The sequence below is a fragment of the Podarcis liolepis genome, assembly GCF_965112155.1.
Source record: "Podarcis liolepis genome assembly, chromosome: 18".
Taxonomy (NCBI): domain Eukaryota; kingdom Metazoa; phylum Chordata; class Lepidosauria; order Squamata; family Lacertidae; genus Podarcis; species Podarcis liolepis.
Window position 1 is genome coordinate 5,785,631 of NC_139572.1, and position 22,685 is coordinate 5,808,315.

Below are 22,685 nucleotides of genomic sequence, written 5' to 3' on the forward strand. Positions count from 1 at the left end.
AGAGGGGGAAGCCAATCAGCGCAACACCAGGGATGAAGGGGGGCAGACGGGGGAAGTGGAGAGAGGGCTCCAGGACTCTTCACTGGACATCAGTGAGGAGAGCCCAGGCCCTCCGCTACCCACGCCTTCCCTGCGCAGAAGACTCCCGCGCAGTGAGAGGAGGAGGAGACTGGGTGTCAAACAACTTTTATGTTGGAAGAGGTTCAAGAAACGCCCACTGACGGATTCTGCCAGTGACTGAGGCAGCCACGATGAGAAGGGGCTGTGCAGTCAGAAAGGTTTAACAAGGCAAATTAGCCTAGAGAGGCACCAGTTTATGCACGAGTAACTCATAGCCATTACATGCTTATTGCATTTATAAATTATAAATTTATTGTTGCACATTGTTTTAAATGTTTGTTTTCCTTCTGGGATTGTACCCCTAAGTGTGTTTTATAAGCTGGTCTCCGACCGTAATAAATTATCTATCTAGTCCAGCCCCCCACAAGGTCTGAGGGACAGTGGACCGGCCCCCTGCTGGAAAAGTTTGCTGATCCCTGGACTAGGATCTGGGAGGTCTGGGTTCGAGTTCCTGCTCAGCCATGAAGCTTGATGGGCAGCCTTGCAGCCAGCGACTGCCTCTTGGTCTTGCCTACCTCACTGGTATTGCTGCGAGGATAACTACGTATGAGCTCCCTACGGGGAAAGTGAGACATTAGACGCAACAAGCAACCAAACTGAACACATTTGTATAGAAACATATCAAAGAGACAAAATTTTTTTTTTTTTTTTTTAAAAAGGGATATCAGATATCTTTATTTGGTGTCGGCTTTGTGATACCAGTCCAGTTTCCAAAAATGAAATTATTTAAGCCATTTGATGGCAACATTCTTTTTTGTTTTTTTAATATAATTTTTATTGACAAACCAATCAAATCACATTAATTCCAAATTCCACAGCCAAATTTTTAAATTTTTGTTGGGGGTACCCATGCTTGAAGCTCAGAAAGGGATCCAAACATCTCTCTTGCTGCTGCTTTAATGTTCACAGTTCTGTTCAATCTTCTCTTTATTATTTTCCTCATCTTCTTGTTGTTGTCATACATCCCTTTCTTTGTGACCTCTGGTAGTCTTCACAAGTGGGTTGAAAACAAACGTTGTTTTGATGGCAACATTTGGACCTTTCGCACGGAAGACGAGAAATCCTGCTCCTCCCTGCTAAAGCGGTGGCGACATCAAGCGACAACTTCCCAGCGTGAACCACCACGTAGCCCCCGCCCCCAGGCCAGAGTCTTTCCATTTTCCGTTGGAGAGAAACGGAGGCTGCCTTCCCGAGCACATCTGCACAGAAGTCAGCCCCGCTTCCTTTTGCACGGTGAGGGTTTACCTCTGAGTAAGTACCTTGCCCACAAAGGTCCGTATAATTAAAGCTATGGTTTTCCCAGTGCAGTGGTGCCTCGGGTTAAGAACTTAATTCGTTCTGGACGTCCGTTCTTAACCTGAAACTGTTCTTAACCTGAAGCGCCACTTTAGCTAATGGGGCCTCCCGCTGCCACCGTGTGATTTCTGTTCTCATCCTGAAGCAAAGTTCTTAACCTGAAGCACTATTTCTGGGTTAGCGGAGTCTGCAACCTGAAGTGTCTGCAACCTGAAGTGTCTGTAACCTTTGGTGTCTGTAACCTGAGGTACCACTGTAGTGATGTATGGAAGTGAGAGCTGGACCATAAAGAAGACTGGTCACCGAAGAATGGATGCTTTTGAATTCTGGTGCTGGAGGAGACTCTTGAGAGTCCCATGGACTGCAAGAAGATCAAACCTCTCCATTCTGAAGGAAATCAGCCCTGAGTGCTCACTGGAAGGACAGATCCTGAAGCTGAGGCTCCAAGACTTGGGCCACCTCATGAGAAGAGACGACTCCCTGGAAAAGACCCTGATGCTGGGAAAGATGGAGGGCACAAGGAGAAGGGGACGCCAGAGGACGAGATGGTGGGACAGTGTTCGCGAAGCTACCAGCATGAGTTTGACCAAACTGCGGGAGGCAGTGGAAGACAGGAGTGCCTGGTGTGCTCTGGTCCATGGGGTCATGAAGAGGCGGACACGACTAAATGACTAAACAACAACAAGGCACCTTATGCTGCAAGAGATCGCCCATTTATATTATTTAGAGGACCTCCAGTGGAGTGGAATGTGCGTCAGGGGGAAAGATGACCGCACAAAGGTAAAATTTCCATCCATTCGTTGCTGCATTCTTGTTTACCTCTGCCTACCTGCGGCAGGTGACTCCCTGCACAGTTGCGCAAAATTGAATGTGGCAAAGAAATGGTTCCTTGCTCCTGCTATAACATGCTCCCCTTCACAGCCGCCAACAAACTGGCCTATTCTATCCTTTGCAACCGCCCTTTCAGAAAGCCGGCCCTCTCTTTGCAATTCTGACAGGAGCATTGCAACAGCTCAGGGAGAGCTGGAAAATGGACATTGTGCAAGTTTTTAGCCTCTTAAGAGTACCCTTCGCCCTTTTTCAAACAGCGCTGGGTGGCAGGGAGGTGGATATTTTCAACTTGGTTCCCGGCGATGGGTAAAACAGCCGCCTCTATTGAAGCAGGAGGACAGTTCTGGGAAGGACGGACGGCTGCGAGATCACGCTGGGACACGGAGCAGAGGAAGACTTGTGCAGAAAAACCATGAAATCTCTGGCCGGCAGCCTTCCAGAGTGGATCACCGGCCGCCCCGTCCTTTGCTTGGCCCGTTGGCGAGAGGTGAAGACAGCTCAGTCGTCCTGAAGCGTCGCCCTCCGTTCCTGAAGTTTGCGTTCCAGTTCCTCAGTCATCCCTAACCAGGAAAACATAAGCATTGTGTGTGTGAGATAGGAATTTTATGATCTTAGATATATGGTAATGTTCATAAGTGTACCAACCAAGCACATACATAGATCAGCACAGGAAGGCCAACCTGGAACCATTTTGATTCCTAAACTGACTACTGTATTTTGCGCCCCATAGGACGCTCCGGCCCATAGGACGCACCTAGTTTTTTGGGGGGGAAATAAAGGGGAAAAAATTTATTTCCCCCCCCCCCAGGTGCGGGGCTGGAAGAACCAGGTCGGGGAACAGTGGGAAGGCACGCTCTGCCTCCCCGCTGTCCCCCGAGCTTGTGGGACTGGCGATGGGGAGAAGTGCGCTGATCCCAGGACTGCAGGCAGCTCTGCACGGCCACCGGGAGCAGGGCGGAGCTTCGCCCCCTGCTCCTGGTGGCCGCGCAGAGCTGCGCTGATCCCGGGATGGCAGGCAGCTCTGCGCCGCCATCCGGAGCGGGGCGGGACTTAGCGCCCCACTCCGGATGGCGGCGCAAAGCTGCGCTGATCCCGGGACTGCAGGCAGCTCTGCGCAACCCTCGGAGCCGGTCTCCCGAGGGTTGCGCAGAGCTTCCTGAAGCCTGGAGAGCGAGAGGGGTCGGTGCGCACTGACCCCTCTCGCTCTCCAGGCTTCAGCGAAAGCCTGCATTCGCCCCATAGGACGCAGGCACATTTCCCCTTCATTTTTGGAGGAGGAAAAGTGCGTCCTATGGGGCGAAAAATACGGTAAATCTTTTCTCTGCAAGGTCAAAATGGAAAAGCCTCCCCATTGTCTTTTCCTTCACAAATCCTGTCTTAAGGGTATGTCTGTGTTTGAATAGGGTGTGATCCTGTGACCTGGCCCAGGAACTAAGTATTTATCATTATAAAAGACTGGCCAGGCTACCCAGGAAATCCAATCAAGTAACCTGCCAGACAGGAGATAAACAACAACAGGAGAAAAACAATATTAAAATTTCTGTTTTAGACCGCTTTTTCTGTGATGTAGGTGTGATGTAACTGAGGGGTGGTCTTAGGTTACACCCCTTCTGTGATGTATGTATAATGTTTCTGGGGGTCAAAATAAAAAAATTCCTTCCAGTAGCACCTTAAAGACCAACTAAGTTAGTTCTTGGTATGAGCTTTCGTGTGCATGCACACTTCTTCAGATACCTGCAGCTTCCTGCAGCAAATCAGAAGCCGTGCCTTGGTTTCCGAACATTTTGGAAGTCGAACGGACTTCCAGAATGGATTCCGTTCAACTTCTGAAGTACGACTATAAAATGTACTGAAGACAGAGGTTAAAACTTAACTATAGAAAATACATTTTTTGGGGGGGGGGGGGGTTTATAGCAATAATCAAATAATGTATCCCGTTACAGATAGGTAGCCGTGTTGGGCTGCCATAGTCAAATTAAAAAATTCCTTCCAGTAGCACCTTAAAGACCAACTAAGTTAGTTCTTGGTATGAGCTTTCGTGTGCATGCACACTTCTTCAGATACACTGAAACAGAAGTTGCCAGACCCTTCTATATAGTGAGAAGGTGGGGAGGGGTATTACTCAGAAGGGTGGTGGGAATGGGAGATTGGCAGATAGCTGAGATGAGCCTGTTGACGACTCTTAACGACAAATAATGGATCTTATTCTAATTGCCCCCGCTAAAAACTTTGCACTAAGCAGAGGGATAAATGCACAAGACTCACCGGTGGAAAAACTTCTAGGTAATGACATTGCTAGGCGAGAGGAGAGGGCCTGTCCAGTTTTCCTTGGGCTGGGTCCACAGGGAGATTTGCCGGGAGTCGGGAATACAGGGACAGCTTTAAACTCTGTGAGGTGGGAAATAACAAAGGGGGGGGGAACAATCTTAGCACTAGATGCTGACAGGCTCCTTCTGTCTACAACCCAAGCAGAGGGCACAATTTTTTTATACATACACACCGTATTTTTCGCTCTATAAGACGCACCAGACCATAAGACGCACCTAGTTTTAGAGGAGAACAAGAAAAAAATGTTCTGTCCCTCTCTGCTCAGCACCTCACCAGCAAAGCAGGAGGAGAAATGGAAGTGGCTCCGTTTCTCCTCCCGCTTCGCTGAAGGGGCGCTGTGCAGAGAGGGAAAGCTGCACAGAGGCTCTCCAGCGAAGCGAAGCCAAGAGATCAAGAGGGATCGGTGCGCGCTGATCCCTGTTGCTCTCCTGGCTTCAGCGAAAGCTGCGCAACCTGCATTCGCTCCATAAGACGCACACACATTTCCCCTTACTTTTTAGGAGGGGAAAAGTGTGTCTTATAGAGCGAAAAATACGGTGCATGCCCCAGCCATTCTGGGCGGCTCCCCACAGAATATTAAAAACACAATAAAACACCAAACATTATAAACTTCCCTAAACAGGGCTGCTTTCAGATGTCTTCTAAAAGTCAGACAGTTGTTTATTTCCTTGACATCTGATGGGAGGGCGTTCCACAGGGCGGGTGCCACCACCGAGAAGGCCCTCTACCTGGTTACCTGCAACCTCACTTCTCGCAGGGAGGGAACCGCCAGAAGGCCCTCAGAGCTGAACCTCAGTGTCTGGGCAGAACGATGGGGGTGGAGACGCTCCTTCAGGAGTACTGGGCCGTTTAGGGCTTTCAAGGTCAGCACCAACACTTTGAATTGTGCTCGGAAACGTACTGGGAGCCAGTGTAGGTCTTTCAAGACCAGTGTTATGTGGTCTCTGCGGCCGCTCCCAGTCACCAGTCTAGCTGCCGCGTTCTGGATTAGTTGTAGTTTGAGTCACCTTCAAAGGTAGCCCCACGTAGAGCGCATTGCAGTAGTCCAAGCGGGAGATAACCAGGACATGCACCACTCTGGCGAGACAGTACGCGGGCAGGGAGGGTCTCATCCTGCGTACCAGATGTAGCTGGTAGACAGCTGCCCTGGACACCTTTATTCCTAAAAGTGCCACAAAGAATGTTCGCTTACCTTTGAATGGCTTGGTCTGTCTCATCTCAGCAACATCTGGGGAAAAGGGAAAGAGAGATAAAATCCAAAAGAAGTGGCTTAAGAAGGTAAGAATAGCCTGCCCTGGATTATGTCAAAGGGAGTCCATTTAGTTCTGCTTCCTGCCTCTCACAGTAGCCAATAGGAAGCCTGCAAGCGGGAGGCAGGAATATTCCATTTTCTTGATTTGCCTTCTTATTACGTTTTTAATCCATCCTTTCTTTCAGAGAGCTGGAGGTGGTGACTCCCTTCCATCGTTTATCCTCACGACGACCTTGTGAGGTAGGTTAAGCTGAGAGACTGGCTCAGTGAACTGCCAAGAATGCTTTAGTTTAGATTTCTGCATTGCAGGGCTTATACTAGATGACTCAGCTCTAGAATTTCACGATTCTATGGCCAAGCAGAGGGATTCGAACTCGTGTCTCCCAAGTCCTAGTCCAACACTCTAACCACTACACCACAATAAACCACCTGACCATCGGCTGGGGCTGATGGGAGTTAAGAGTCCAGGCTGCCAGGTTCTGCACCACTGTTTTAGGGTCCTGCATATTGCAACGAACCAGCTACAAGGCAGCGCAACGTAGTGGTTAGAGCACAGGACTTTGACATTCAAGACTTTATGCAGTCACAAACCTCGCTGGTTGAGTCTGGGTCAGTGACTCTTGCATTTTGGGGGGGTGCAATTTTTATTGCATTTCAGAAATTTTAGCCAATTAACTTCAAATTTATAACAATTTAAGGGTTGACTTACCGCCCTGCTTCCATGATGCCTCTCTTCCCTCCCTCCCTCTCTGCTCATTTCCTAATTCCATTTCAATACTTAAAACATTTTAGCATTATTATTTTTTCCCCTTCTTCATTTCCCACCGGCTGTACATATTTCAGTTCACGACTCTCCCTTTCATCCTGGCCTCCCTTGCAGGCTTGTTGTGAAAGCAACACGGAGGCCCATGACATAACCACAAAGCCTGTTCAGATGCTATCTAAAGACCCGTCGACAAAGAATTACCTTCGTCGTTCACGTACGTCTGGTCTGGGACATCTTCGGCCTCATAGACATGCTCAGGCTTGGACGTCCGTGCGGGAATTGGGGGTTGGAATGGCGGAGGGGGAAGCAAGCTTTTCGGAGACTGGGAATTCTTTCCTTCTCTGGGTGCACCTGCTGTGTGGACAGACGGACGCAATTTGGACATGCTAGGATGGAGAAGGGATGCAGGTGACGGTGTGGGTTAAACCACAGAGCCTAGGACTTGCCGATCAGAAGGTCGGCGGTTTGAATCCCCGTGACGGGGTGAGCTCCCGTTGCTCGGTCCCTGCTCCTGCCAACCTAGCAGTTCGAAAGCTTGTCAAAGTGCAAGTGGATAAATAGGTACCACTCCGGCGGGAAGGTAAACGGCGTTTCCGTGCGCTGCTCTGGTTCGCCAGAAGCGGCTTAGTCCTGCTGGCCACATGACCCAGAAGCTGTACGCCGGATCCCTCAGCCAATAAAGCGAGATGAGTGCCACAACCCCAGAGTTGGTCATGAGTGGACCTAATGGTCAGGGGTCCCTTTACCATTACCTTACTGACCAGCACACTCCCATGACAGGAACCTCCACTGGGGGGGGCAGTGGTGGACTCCTCCTTTAAAAAAAAGAATTTTACAAATTCCTGGAGGAGCGGGCTACCCAGAGACACAGCTTTCTTCCACTTTCCTTGGCCTCCAAACATAGGATCAGATGCTAAAGACCATCAGTAAAGGTAAAGGTAAAGGACCCCTGGACGGTTAAGTCCAGTCAAAGGCAACTATGGGGTTGCGGTGCTCATCTCACTTTAAGGCCGAGGGAGCCGGCGTTTGCCCGCAGTCAGCTTTCCAGGTCATGTGGCCAGCCGAACTAAACTGCTTCTGGCACAACGGGACATCGTGACGGAAACCAGAGTGCACGGAAACGCCGTTTACCTTCCCGCCAGAGTGGTACCTATTTATCTACTTGCACTGGCGTTCTTTTGAACTGCTAGGTTGGCAGCAGCTGGGCCGGAGCAACAGGAGCTCACTCCGTAGCAGGGATTTGAACCCCTGACCTTCTGATCAGCAAGCCCAAGAGGCTCAGTGGTTTAGACCACAGCGCCACCGGCGTCCCTATAAAGACCATAGGAAGGTTGGGTGTGGCATCCCAAATTCCTGGCCCCCAGGGAAGAGGAACAGGGAGGTTAGCATGAGTTTAGCCTCAGGATTAGTGCAAGCGAATTGTCACACCTCTTGGGGGTCGTGGCAGGATACCGGGGAAGTGTGGGGCCACCAGGGCAGTCTCTCCACTTTCTTTATCCGTCTCCATGATCTCTGCGAAACGAGAAGAAGCTGCAGTTACGGATCTTGCCAAACACAGAAACAAAAATAGAAGCATTCACTAAGTCTGTATATTTGTCCCATGTCTGCAACGGTAACAAACCCAGCGAAAGACCAGTTGTTCTCCTCTGCTGCTGTTTGTGATGGCCTGGGATTCCGAGTCTGAGAGTGAACCGGAGGAATCCCAGCCTGCACAGGAGTCCCCGCCTCCAGGGCCGGCTGAACTGGGGCAAGGCTTAGATTCTGAGGAGCCTGCACCTGTGCCAGATCCTCAGGAGCAGGCACCAGGTGAATCCATTCTGGCTCCAGAGGTGGTTGAGGACTCAGTGCCTACAGGTGAGTCTCCCCCGGGGCCCAGTAACCCTTCGGCCTCTCCTGAACTGCAGAGGCTCAGGGCAGAGAGGCGAAGGGAACTGGTTTCTCCCAGGAGGAGTGCTCGCCTTAAGGCCAGGAGAGGCGGGGCTCCTGGGGGCCGGGACCACCCCTGGCCTTAGAAGGAGATAAAGGTCAGCCAGCCCGGTCCCAGGTTGCGGGAGCAACGTCGTTGTGGAGTACCTGCTTTTACCCAGACCTAGATCTGCACTCCCAGTGTGCCTGTTCCCCACCTGGCTTCCTGCTTCTGCTCTACCAGCGTTCCTGTTCCCCCGCCCGGCTCCCTGTTTCAGTCCTCGCGTCTCATCTAGTGATTGTCTACCCTGCTAGTGACTCTGGACTGAACTTTGGCTACGGTAATAGTACCTCCCCCCCCCCCCCCGGGACCAGCACACTGTTGTTGCCATAGAAAAAATTTACACATCCCTTGGGAAGACAGGCAAACTAATGCCAGTGTCCTGGAAGAAGCAAAGATCACCAGTGTTGAAGCGATGATTCTTCAACATCAACTTCATTGGACTGGTCATGCTGTTCGGATGTCTGATGATCGTCTTCCAAAGCAACTACTCTATTCCGAACTTAAAAATGGAAAGCATAATGCTAGTGGTCAACAAAAGAGGTTCAAAGACTCTCTCAAGGCAAATCTTTAAAAATGTGGTATAAACACTGACCACTGGGAAACACTGGCCTGCGAGAGCTCCAGTTGGAGAACAGCCTTTACCAAAGGTGTCATGGGCTTTGAAGACACTCGAACTCAGGACGAAAGGGAGAAACGTGCTAAGAGGAAGGCACGCTTGGCAAATCCACACCAGGATCAACTCCCGCCCGGAAACCATTGTCCCCACTGTGGAAGGATGCTGTGGATCCAGAATTGGCCTCCACAGTCACTTACGGACTCAGGGTTAAAACCATGTTTATGGAAGACAATCTCACTCAGCTATGAGGGATCGGAGAAGGAGAAGAAGTTTTTCAGGGCACTAGTGATATGCAGTTGGTGACGTTTATTTTTTGGCCCTGTTTAAATTGCATTTCCTTTGCATGGAAGCGCAGAAATAATTACACATTTGACTGTTTAAGTTTGCAAGTTACGTTGAACTATGTAAAACCAACGGCAACATAAAAAAATAAAGGGACCCCTGACCATTAGGTCCAGTCGTGACCGACTCTGGGGTTGTGGCGCTCATCTCACTTTATTGGCCAAGGGAGCCAGCGTGCAGCTTCCGGGTCATGTGGCCAGCATGACTAAGCCGCTTCTGGCGAACCAGAGCAGCACACGGAAATGCCATTTACCTTCCCCCTGGTGCGGTACTTATTTATCTACTTGCACTTTGACGTGCTTTCAAACTGCTAGGTTGGCAGGAGCAGGGACCGAGCAACAGGAGCTCACCCCGTTGCGGGGATTCGAACCACTGACCTTCTGATTGGCAAGTCCTAGGCTCTGTGGTTTAACCCACAGCGCCACCAATGGCAGCATAGATTAAGTTAAATACCCGGCAGCGAGAAGCACGATGCCTTCTCAGGTATCTCTCCTTTGGCGAGTGTTCACATAACAGGTCAGCAATTTCCTCTGATTCCTATGGAGAAATTTCTAATGCGTTCCGACAACGTAGAGGAGGGCTTGAGCCACGAACCTACCTAGAGTCATGGCGTAGCTCTCGTCGAGAGACAGCGGCACCAGGATGCGCTTGCTGTTGTTTACAAAAAATTCCACCACCTTGGCAAGCGAAGAGCAGCGATACTGAGGAAAGAGAAAGAGGCGGAAACCATTCACTAACATTTACTTGGCGAAGAGTTGGAAATTCTCCACTTTCAGCATTGCAGTAACCCCAAGAACACCAATAAGTGGTGTGTGTGAATCTGTCCGTTTTCATTCCTCTCGGTTTCTCATTTTTTCTGTCTTAAGTTCAGCTATCTGCCTTTCCACTTCAGTCTGTCAATTGCTTTTTTTTTTAAGTCCTCAAGATAAACTCACCAGCACATTTATCTAATATGCAACGTTTCTGCACGCAGTTTCCCCTAAGCAAACCTTTTCATAAATATATATATTTCCCCTAAGATCATGCAAGTTATTTCCACAGATATATGGATATGCTTGCATATCTATATGTGTAAAGTAAAGGTAAAGGGACCCCTGACCATTAGGTCCAGTCGTGACCCACTCTGGGGTTGCGACGCTCATCTCGCTTTACTGGCCGAGGGAGCCAGCGTACAGCTTCTGGGTCATGTGGCCAGCAGGACTAAGCCGCTTCTGGCGAGCCAGAGCAGCGCACGGAAACGCCGTTTACCTTCCCGCCAGAGTGCTACCTATTTATCTACTTGCACTTTGATGTGCTTTCGAACTCCTAGGTGGGCAGGAGCAGGGACCGAGCAACAGGAGCTCACCCCGTCACGGGGATTCGAACCGCCGACCTTCTGATCGGCAAGTCCTAGGCTCTGTGGTTTAACCCACAGCGCCACCCGCATCCCATCTATATGTGTACGTTAGTCCAAATGGTGTACAAAAATGTATTCAGGGGTTCAAACTAATAGTCTGAAGAATTTTTGTGAAGTATGTATGGTTTTTTATTTGTTTGGAGGATTCATTCTTATTTATTTTTTTCCTATGATTTTTAATAAAATTTTCTGTTTTACAATTTAGAATATTCATTTAAACATCCTTAAAATATCAGCGACTTCCCTTCCTCTCCGGTTCATTTTGCATATCAGAAATCCCTGCATATTTTACAAAAACTAAACCGTTCAGTATTCCACCATTACATCCATCAAAACTTATTTACGCTGTTTAATTTATCTTAATGCTGCCAACATTTTCAGGTGTGCACAATTTCCCCACATATATTCAACAAACATTTTCCAATCTTCCCTAAACGTATTCAAAATAAAAAAATTCCTTCCAGTAGCACCTTAAAGACCAACTAAGTTAGTTCTTGGTATGAGCTTTCGTGTGCATGCACACTTCTTCAGATACACTGAAACAGAAGTTGCCAGATCCTTCTATATAGTGAGAAGGTGGGGAGGGGTATTACTCAGAAGGGTGGTGGGAATGGGAGATTGGCAGATAGCTGAGATGAGCCTGTTGACGACTCTTAACGACTGCAATAGGTCTTCCAGGAAAAGGCAAGGGGTGCATTCTTAACTTAGTTGGTCTTTAAGGTGCTACTGGAAGGAATTTTTTTTATTTTGACTATGGCAGACCAACACGGCTACCTATCTGTCCCTAAACGTATGTTTTTCTTGTTCTCTTATTCTGTACGTTAGGTCCATCAGTTTAAGCCGCCATTCTTCTTTAGCTGGGACCTCGCTCGTTTTCCAGATTATTCTTTTTTATAAGCAAATATGCAAATTGCTCCAGAAATATGGGGAGCTGAACTTTAAGGTGGGGAAAATGAGAAACAGAGAGAAATAAAACTGACAAATTCTTCCACTGCATGAGCCTGCCTGTTCTTACTTGCTCGCCTTGATACCTAGTGCCCCCTTGTCCACACAGACATTTGGGCCTGATCCTGTGTCCCTAATCTTGCAGTCTGCTGGCTCTCAAAGATTGTTATGCAACTACTAAGTCAAGCCTGCCTTTCAGGGATCAAATCGTGAACTGAAATGTGAGTAAACTTCTTGTTACTTTTAAGGAAAGACTCTTGTGTCTGTATTCTTTACAGAGAATTTGCTCTCTGGGGTCTCAGGCAAAGAAAGGTCTTGGCCCGCCATCTGCTAACCGGTCCTTTCAACTCACGATATGTAGGATTTACCGTATTTTTCACTCTATAAGACGCACCAGACCACAAGACGCGCCTAGTTTTTGGAGGAGGGAAACAAGAAAAAAAATATTCTGAATCTCAGAAGCCAGAACAGCAAGAGGGATCGCTGCGCAGTGAAAGCAGCAATCCCTCTTGCTGTTCTGGCTTCTGGGATAGCTGCGCAGCCTGCACTTGCTCCATAAGACGCAGACACATTTCCCCTTACTTTTTAGGAGGGGAAAAGTGAGTCTTATAGAGCAAAAAATACGGTAATCTGGAACCTTGTCCTTACAAAACATTTACTACACTACACTTGATTTGCCCTGCCACCTAGTTGAATGACGGCCCCAGCACAACTCACCGGCTCTTCGACATCAATGATGTATTCTCCATCGGTCAGGTTGATTTTATAGTGCTTTATAGACACGATCCTGCACCGCATACGGGGGGGAAAGAGGGAAATTGAGCAACGTCTTTTTGTAAGAATTGAGGTGTTTGTTTGTTTTTTTAAAAAAAAGTTTTTTTTTATTTGCAAATTTAACAAGGAAGAAAACAAAAGCAAAAGAATGGGGGGGTAAAGGAAATAAAAAGAGATTATGTAAAATTTGTAGGCTAAACCCGCCTTATATAGCAGCATGCTTCAGTCTAATAAATGCATGAAGGGTTAATGCCATAGAGCCTATGTCATTTCCCCTTACCTTGGGAGGAAAGAGGTAACCAAGCTTTCATTCTCTGAATTGCTCCCTCCAACCGCATGGCTTTAACAAGCCTCTTCTCTTTCAGACAAGAATGTAGCCTGAAACTAGTTTTCCCCTATACACTAGTTTAGCTTTCACCATTTTGTAACCAATAACTTTTTTTCTGCCTGTGCATCTTTTTCTAACTGCTGCATGGAAAAGCACATGACTCTGACCTTTGGACCATTAGTAAGTAAACCTTTTTATAACTTACAAACTTGTGGCCTGCTTCTATTCTAGAGGAAGTGGAAAACTTTAGAAGAAGCTCTTAAAGAGAATATTTATGGAGTTCGCTGGAAAGGGCACATTTTAAAGTTTTGCAGCCTATATTTCAACGCTTTTCTTTGTTGCGTGTTTGGCTGTGTTCAATTTTAAACTTGCGTTTTTGATGTTTTCCCCAACAAAATCACCATCAGTTCATATGAAGGAAAATTAGGGAAAGGCAATATATCGATGTATCATCCAAAACTGGTTTGAAGTCCATATGATTTCTGTTTCGTAATTTTTGACCTAGCAATGTAACACAAATCATGGTGTGTGTGTGTGTGTGCTATACAAAAATCACAATATGCGAAAAACCGTGCAGCCAGCTAATGCTTCTCTCAGTTCTTGCAGCCCCTATTAATTCTGCCAGCTCAATTCTCCCATGCCTCATGCAGGGGGGGAGCGAAAAAGCAGACAATAAGGGAACTGGGGAGGGGAATTGAGTATATCACAATTATTCCTAGTGGTCCCCCATGACTCAGACACACAGCCCACTCAGATGGAAGGCATATAAATACAGAGGTATCTCAGTTTTCGAGCACCTCAGAAGCTGAATGTTTCGGTTTTCAAACACCAAAAACCCGGGAGTAATTGCGTTCTGTTTTCGAATGCTTTTCGGAAGCCAAATGACTTCCACTGAGTTCTTTTATTATTATTTTCGCCATTGAAACTGGAGACCGCCATTTGCGCCTCTGTTTTCAAACGTTTTGGAAGTCGGATGATCTTCAGGGACGGATTACGTTTGAAAACTGAGGTACCACTGTAATAAAATTGTCGTCATCATTATAATATTGTGGACCCAATATTGAGGGCTTCCCTTTCAGATGAACTTCCAGCGCTTACTGAAGACTTTGTATTAATCATAGAATCATAGAATCATAGAGTTGGAAGAGACCACAAGGGCCATCGAGTCCAACCCCCTGCCAAGCAGGAAACACCATCAGAGCACTCCTGACATATGGTTGTCAAGCCTCTGCTTAAAGACCTCCAAAGGAGGAGACTCCACCACACTCCTTGGCAGCAAATTCCACTGTCGAACAGCTCTTACTGTCAGAAAGTTCTTCCTAATGTTTAGGTGGAATCTTCTTTCTTGTAGTTTGGATCCATTGCTCCGTGTCCGCTTCTCTGGAGCAGCAGAAAACAACCTTTCTCCCTCCTCTATGTGACATCCTTTTATATATTGGAAGATGGCTATCATATCACCCCTTAACCTCCTCTTCTCCAGGCTATTGTTGGCAGGCTATCTAATTGAGTTCTGGTTTTTTAGTTTTAATTCATTTTTTAGTCTGGTTTGCACTGGATCTCCACTTGGAGATGACTGCGATGATGTGATATGCAAGTTGTTAAAACAAATAAATAATAATGTAATATATATATATATTAAAGTGAACAACAATGAAAACAAAACCTTTTAATGCATTAGAGGCAGGAGGCCAGCAAGGGAGACGGCTGGACCTTCGGATGACAAGGGAGGCGACGGTGGGCTAAAGGAGGGAAAGGAGATTGCAGAATTTTCTGCAATGGATTTGCCTTGCCAAACTCACCCGTTCGCTTTCAACCGGGTGGTCACAGAGACGCTCTTGCCATCCCCTCCTGGCCGCAGCAACATATTCCCACAGTTTTCGTTCTTCTCCAGAAGGACTTCGGCCTCCGTCCTGGAGACCTTAAAGAAACAGCTGGGGCGGAAATAAATAAAGAAGATCTTTTGCAAAAACTACAGCCTTGCCCCAGACGGCTTTCCCGTCTTAAACAGCCCTGTATTGTGTGTGAATAATCTTCTACTCCATTGCAAGGAGTGTTGGCGGGACTTAAAAAACGTTTGCCCTGCTTGGTGGGATCCAAATCAGAGCAAGTGCATCCTCAGCAGGCATCATGCCATTGTCCCTGGTTGCTAAGCAACAGCTCCACTGGTCCCCCTCTTGGCCAACAGACTGTAGCACTAGCAGAATTAACCCCTAAGTTGCAAACTGAATGATCCCTGCTGTTGCACTTCCAACACGCGTCGAGGCACACTTTCCTCAATAAGTGCTGTACAGTGGTACCTCCGGTTACGAAGAGGATCCGTTCCAGAGGCCCAGTCGTATCCCGAAATCTTGGTAACCGGAGGCACCCTTCTGCGCACGCTTGCGGCACAATTGAGCACTTCTGAGCATGTGCGCAACGCGCATACACTTCTGGTTTTGCCGCGTTTGCAACCCGAAAGTTACATTACCCGAAGGTAACGTAACCCGAGAGTCCACTGTAAAAGGAAAACTGCAGGGTGGAAAATTGTAGCCCTACCAAGTTTAAAAGTCATGGTGACACTGAGTGCATATTATTTCCCCTGGCAAATATAAACACATCTTTGCCTCCAGGGGTTTGCAGTCCACTCACTCTGGAAGTGGCTTCTCGACTCTCATGTCAGCCTTGGATCGACGTTCCTTTTCCTTCTCGAGTGCTTCAGACAACATGCAGAAGTGACCAGGGAGCAAACTCAGGGTGGTCGGGACTTTCATCTACGGGAGAACAGAGTTTGGGGTTAGACGTGTTGCTTAAGTCACTTCAGCAATGCAGATGGAGCCTGGAGATAAAAGAAATCCTGACAGCACTTTACAGTGGTACCTCGGGTTACATACGCTTCAGGTTACAGACGCTTCAGGTTACAGACTCCGCTAACCCAGAAATAGTGCTTCTGGTTAAGAACTTTGCTTCAGGATAAGAACAGCAGCAGGAGGCCCCATTAGCTAAAGTGGTGCTTCAGGTTAAGAACAGTTTCAGGTTAAGAACGGACCTCCAGAACGAATTAAGTACTTAACCCGAGGTACCACTGTACTGAACAAAATCAGTGTGTATAATTTGAGAAGTAAACCAGCCTTGTAGCAGAGAGATTTACAGTAGGGAGACATTCAACCAAACGTTCAGAGGAAAAATTCTCTCTGAACTACTCAGCCAATCAGAGTGCATGCTACCTCAGCAAACGTGATGTCACTCTGCTTGGTTGCTCGGCAACACCCCCAACCCGCCCCTCTCTTGGCTGTTTGACTGAAACACAAGCAGAATGAACCATTTAGTTAATGATCTCTGCTGTTGAACTTCCGACGTAATAAATAGTCATTTCATCTAGGACTGCAGCTAGGGAGAAGGGTTAAATCACTCCACAGCTAATGAGTTAATCTTCTGATGTTATTTACATGTTCAAAACCCTACATGTTAAATCCAAAAATTTCACACTGGCCTTATTTTACAATTGAAAACCCCCCCTTTTGCAGGGCTAAGCCTCTATTTGATTACCGTATTTTTCGCTCTATAAGATGCACCAGACCACGAGACGCACCTAGTTTTTGGATGAGGAAAACAAGGGGAAAAAATTCTGAATCTCAGAAGCCAGAACAGCAAGAGGGATCGCTGCGCAGCAAAAGCAGCAATCCCTCTTGCTCTTCTGGCTTCTGGGATAGCTGCGCAGCCTGCATTCACTCCATAAGACGCACACACATTTCCCCTTACTTTTTAGGAGGGAAAGAGTGAGTCTTATAGAGCAAAAAATATGGTACTTCCCGTTGTCCCAAGCTAGAGACTTTGGGTTGTATTCTACTCAGAGTAGGCTCACTAAAATGCATAGCCCTAAGTCAGTCGGGCGCATTCATGTCATTATTCTGAGTAAGACTAACACGGGATATAAACTTTTGCGAGCCAAAACTTCCTGATTTATCCCTTAAATAGCCTCTCTGAATTGCCCCGGCGTCAGTTTCTCTTCCCACATGGTGGTGGTCGGGTGCTTAAACTATTGCTCCTCATAGATCTTTGCTTCCTTTTAAAAAAAATGACTAAAAATTGCTAAAACACAAGAAGAAGAAGAAGACAGAGAAGGAGAAGAAGAGAAAGGATTAAACTCACCTCCACAACCGTGAGAATAAAACCTTTCCATAGCTCTCGCGACTCAAGACTTTCCATCTGAAAAGAACAATCCCAGTTTTAAAAACTTAACTTCATCATGTTAACCAATTTAATATTGTATACCAGGCTTAGACAACATGGTGCCCATCATATTTGACGATTAAGAGACGGAAGGATCTATCCATTTCGGAGTTCTTGGTTTCTCGTTTCCCCATTCTTAAATTCAATTGCCAACGTCTCCACGGCCATCGGCAAGGTTTCTATTTAGGTAAATACTCTGGAAAACCCTTCAGCATCTTAGAAAGAATTTCTCCTGATAGACGCATGATTTGTACACAGTTTGGAGTAATACGCACATTTCTGTGAGCATTTTCTCCTCGTATATAGTGTTTTTGTGTGTGCTGCTTTCACTATTTTCATGTACGTCTTCAGCTAATACGTGCATCCTTTTGTAAATGTTGTCTGGCCGGACAACTGCATCACAAAATCCGGATTAATTGCAGATTTCGAAGGAACGGGCTGTGTTTCATTTCTGGCTCTTGTCTGGGAAAGTGAGACTCTGATAGCCATTGCGGTGCTGAATCGCTCTTCCAAACTTCTCCCTCCAACATATTCAACTTAAAAGGTAAAGGGACCCCTGACCATTAGGTCCAGTCGTGACTGACTCTGGGGTTGTGGCGCTCATCTCGCTTTATTGGCCAAGGGAGCCGGTGTACAGCTTCCGGGTCATGTGGCCAGCATGACTAAGCTGCTTCTAGCGAACCAGAGCAGTGCACGGAAACGCCGTTTACCTTCCCGCCAGAGTGGTACCTATTTATCTACTTGCACTTTGACGTGCTTTCGAACTGCTAGGTGGGCAGGAGCAGGGACCGAGCAACGGGAGCTCACCCTGTCATCGCAGGGATTCGAACCGCCGACCTTCTGATGGGCAAGTCCTAGGCTCTGTGGTTTAACCCACCCGCGTCAAATATCTGTGCTAGTACAAAAACCGGTGCCCATGTTCACTGTGTGTCCTGTAGAATTTTATATATATATATATATTAAAGATTTTTACAACAGGGTCAGTTTAGCTAATACCGTTTGTTCTTGGATCATAGATATCTGCTCTGCTTTTGTTTCCAGTACGCTTGGGGTACAATACCGTTATCTGTAGATCTTTAGGTTACAAAGACCTAACTCTGTCCAGCTAATATGTAACAGGGAACAGCGCAGGTGTTTGTATATCTTTAGGTTGCAAAGATCTACATCACAGCCATCCTTTCTTGTACAAACAGTACCAGCACAGATATTTGACGCGGGTGGGTTAAACCACAGAGCCTAGGACTTGCCCATCAGAAGGTCGGCAGTTCGAATCCCCATGACGGGGTGAGCTCCCGTTGCTCAGTCCCTGCTCCTGCCAACCTAGCAGTTCGAAAGCATGTCAAAGTGCAAGTAGATAAATAGGTACCACTCTGGGGGGAAGGTAAACGGTGTTTCCGTGCTCTGCTCTGGTTCGCCAGAAGCGGCTTAGTCATGCTGGCGACATGACCCAGAAGCTGTACGCCGGCTCCCTCGGCCAATAAAGCGAGATGAGCGCCGCAACCCCAGAGTCGGCCACGATTGGACCTAATGGTCAGGGGTCCCTTTACCTTGTGCATAAACCGCTTGGAGTTTTTGACGATCAATGGAGCAAGTCTCATCTCTCGTCTCTGCAAACAAGGAGACATTTTTGGACTTTGCAGAAAGGATCTCTTACCTTCAGTTTCACTTCCTGGCTTCGAGTTTTTAGGTTCAGTCCCACCCCATCCGTGGGCCAGGCAGCCGCAATTCGTGGGGGGTTGTCGTCGGCAAGGGACAAGAAATCAGTCAGGTCAATTTTCTCAACATACTGCGGGGAGGAAGTGCAAGTAGAGTCAAAGCCCAAGTTTTTAGTCCTCATGATTTTTTTAAAAAAGTGCTCCGTCTCTCCGCTCAGAGCTAACTTCTGTTGCGCCTCCTTCTTGCTCACTTTGCAGCTGTCCACCTTCTTTTTTAAAAATATATATAAAGGTAAAGGGACCCCTGACCATTAGGTCCAGTCGTGGCCGACTCTGGGGTTGCGGCGCTCATCTCGCTTTACTGGCCGAGGGAGCTGGCGTACAGCTTCCGGGTCATGTGGCCAGCATGACTAAGCCGCTTCTGGCGAACCAGAGCAGTGCACAGAAACGCCATTTATCTTCCCGCCGGAGCGGTACCTATTTATCTACTTGCACTTTGATGTGCTTTCGAACTGCTAGGTTGGCAGGAGCAGGGACCGAGCAACAGGAGCTCACTCCGTCACGGGGATTCGAACCTCCAACCTTCTGATCGGCAAGTCCTAGGCTCAGTGGTTTAAGCCACAGAGCCACCCGACATCCCTGCTCAAGAGTAGACCCCTTGAAATTTAGAGACACAAGCTAGTCATCTCCCCGAACGCGGATGGAGTAAATTTTCAAAACGTTTTGTTGCTGAATTGCCTCTGAAATTTGGCCATTTGCACTGCATTTTTTCCTTAATGGTCCAAGCTTGGCCAGGTCGTTTTGCATAGGAATTCCTCTGCAGTTGATATATTCCCTCCATATCCCAAATAATCAAAATCCTACCATTTATTAAATGGTAGAGTTTAGGGCAGTTTCTCCCATCCCCATCCCAAAAAAGCCAAGATATATATGTGCATATAATTTCTCGCCATTACCTGGGCATCTCTGCTGCTGTTGTAGAAATAGAGACTCAGTTCTCGGAGACCTGCCCAATATTTTTTGTACTCCTGGGGGAGGGGGAAGAGAAAAATCAGAGCAGTTGTAAAGAAACTTTCTTGTTGCCACAGTTTTAATAAAATCAGGCTTACTAGCTGCTTTGCTTCTCTATATTCTCTGGTTGGCCTCTGTTATTTTCTCCTACCGACAGAGAACATACAAAGGGACTCTATATGGGCTCTTGGATACCCCTAAGGGCAAAGGAACAGGGTTTTTTTTACATATATCACAAACAAACAAGCAAGCAATTTCTTCCTCTGCTGTGGTTTTGAAGAAAATTGGCATTTCTTTCTGCAGGGAGATCCCCCGACACAGCCTTTCTCAACCTGTGAGTCCCCAGATGTTGTTGGACTACAACTCCCATCACCCCTAGCTAGCAAGGCCAGAGCTCATGGGATGATGGGAGTTCTAGTCCAACAACATCTGGGGACCCACAGCTTGAGAACCGCTGCTACTCCTTTGATACTAAGATTTCTCATCAGGACAGCAGCAGGGGAAGAAAGAGTTAATCACACACACACACACACACACACAGGGCATGAGGTATAGCTCAGTTGGCAGAGCCTCCTAAACTCAGTGCCATGGGTTCGAGTCACACATTGGGCGAAAGATTCCTGAGCTGCAAGGGGTTGGACTAGATGACCCTCGGGTCCCAACCAGCTCTATGCGGGACTTGACATCTTTCCGCAGGGCCTGCAAGACAGAGCTGTTCCGCCTGGCCTTTGGTTTGGACTCAGTCTGACCCTCATGTTGCCCTCCCCTTATGGTCTTGATTTATCGACTGCTTTTAAAATGAGGCTGCATTTTAAATTGCATTTTAACCTGTATTTTAAATTGGGTTTTCTTTTCTTTTTTCCCTATCATGTTTTGGGTTTTTTTAGGGACGCAGGTGGCGCTGTGTAGGTTAAACCACAGAGCCTAGGACTTGGCAATCAGAAGGTTGGTGGTTCGAATCCCCACGACGGGGTGAGCTCCCGTTGCTCGGTCCCTGCTCCTGCCAACCTAGCAGTTCAAAAGCACGTCAAAGTGCAAGTAGATAAATAGGTACCACTCCGGCGGGAAGGTAAACGGCTTTTCCGTGCGCTGCTCTGGTTCGCCAGAAGTGGCTTAGTCCTGCTGGCCACATGACCAAGCGAGATGAGCGCCGCAACCCCAGAGTCGGCCACGACTGAACCTAATGGTCAGGGGTCCCTTTACCTTTATCATGTTTTTTACTGTGATTTTATTGGTGTTAGCTACCCTGAGCCCGGCTCTGGCTGGGGAGGGCAGGGTATAAATAAATTTTATTATTATTATTATTATTCAATGATTCCATTACAGGCCAGCTGCAGCCCCATCAGAATCAAACAACTAATGCAATCTGCATTCACACACACACACACACACACACACACACACACACTTACTTACTTTAAATGCAAATATGTATTTCCTCAGTCAAGTCTTGGTTGGTTCTCAGAAACTGTGGCAGGCTTCAAAGTATTGCCCCGTAATACTTTGCCCTCCATAAGTATACCAGTCATGAACAGAGGGGCTACTAGACCATCTTGTCCTCCCCAAATTCCTCCCGCCTCTTTTCAGAGCCATCTTCCAAGCCTTCCGTCACACCTTGTGGCAGAGAGTTCCCCAGGCCTGTTTCTGTTGCCTCTACTGCCAACCTGCTCCGTCGGCTGTCTCCTTCCCCAATTTCTGGCATCAGGAGAAGAGTACTGAGCAGGTGGACGGGGGACAAAAGTCCTTCTATTTCTTCCACCCCACACAGAACACAACCTCAATCCCTCCCTTCCTTAAACTTTTTCGAGAAAGAAAGGAGAATAGCAAAAGCTGTCGCAGCGAAATGTTCTCTGGAGCCCCAATCTCGTTTGAGTTTCCTTTTCCCACAACCTTTCCCCAGATCGTTTCGGAGACACAGCAGCAAAAACGGTAAGTTCCCCAAATTGAGGCGAACCAAAAGCACACAATTGTCTGAACTTAATAAGTCTTGGGTTGCTTATCTATCTCACTCAATGTATCTTGAAATGATAGTAACTACAGACCCCCCCAAAATTGGGATCTGGGCACTGTTGGGTTTTGAGGTGTCAACTGCAAACCCCATGTCTATTGCATCAATCCCTCATTTGTTGGGGCAGTGTTTTCGCTGCAAAACAACTGCAAAACTTTGGAGGGGATCTGAAATTTTGGGGTTTGGGGTTCATCATCCTGCCTGGCCCCCCCAAAAAAATCCTGCTGTGTGGGGGTCCTGGGCCAAAGCCCCGTCACCTTCCTTCCTTGCTCACAGCGACAAAACTTGCAGTTCAGCTTTCTGATCCTTCTCCTAAGAGACCCTGAAGTCTCTCCTACCTTTTCCCAGGCATTCCTCTTCTCCAGGAACCCCGAATAATAATGGGGCGGCACGGTGGCCTTCGGTTTGGTGGCCCAGCTGTGTGGCGCTGCCATCGCGGTCCCTGCGCGCCCCTGAAAAGTCCCTCCACCGTCCAGCCTCGCAGAGTCTTTTGCCCGGAGTTCAGAGTCCGACACCAGGAAGCAAAATGCAATAAATTAAACGAGACTGTTTACTTCTTTCTCTTTTTTCCCCCCTCCCTTTCCCCTGAAATTTCCCCTAGGCCCTTCCCTCCGCCGGTGCGATTGGACAGCTAGATTGGCAGGTGAATCGATTCTGAAAGGAGAAACTGCAAATTTGGCTCGGCTACACACTGGAATTTTTCAGCGATCTCACTCCCCACACTTAGCTAGCATACAGTCTTCTTCTTCTTCTTCAGAAATAAATTCCTACTTGATTTTATAATAATAATAATTTATTATTTGTACCCCACCCATCTGGCTGGGTTTCCCCAGCCACTC

General features: G+C 47.5%; 1 protein-coding gene across 2 annotated transcripts; it reads right to left on the reverse strand.

Annotated features, from left to right (window-relative positions):
* Positions 1–870: 870 nt before the first annotated feature.
* On the reverse strand, positions 871–22,393 carry STAP2 (signal transducing adaptor family member 2). 2 transcript variants are annotated; one of them, XM_083484006.1, is made up of 13 exons: positions 22,185–22,393; positions 19,784–19,855; positions 18,827–18,958; positions 17,092–17,148; positions 15,592–15,713; positions 14,763–14,894; positions 12,579–12,648; positions 10,119–10,221; positions 8,022–8,105; positions 6,795–6,944; positions 5,768–5,803; positions 4,513–4,635; positions 871–2,807 (listed from the first exon to the last, which is right to left on the reverse strand). In XM_083484006.1, exons 1-13 carry the CDS (start codon positions 22,278–22,280, stop codon positions 2,746–2,748), a joined length of 1,239 nt encoding a protein of 412 aa, XP_083340132.1. In that variant the 5' UTR covers positions 22,281–22,393; the 3' UTR covers positions 871–2,745. The 2 variants fall into 2 exon arrangements, with proteins under 2 accessions (XP_083340132.1, XP_083340131.1); XM_083484005.1 differs by having other exon boundaries at positions 6,795–6,947.
* Between the last annotated feature and the right edge of the window lie 292 nt (positions 22,394–22,685).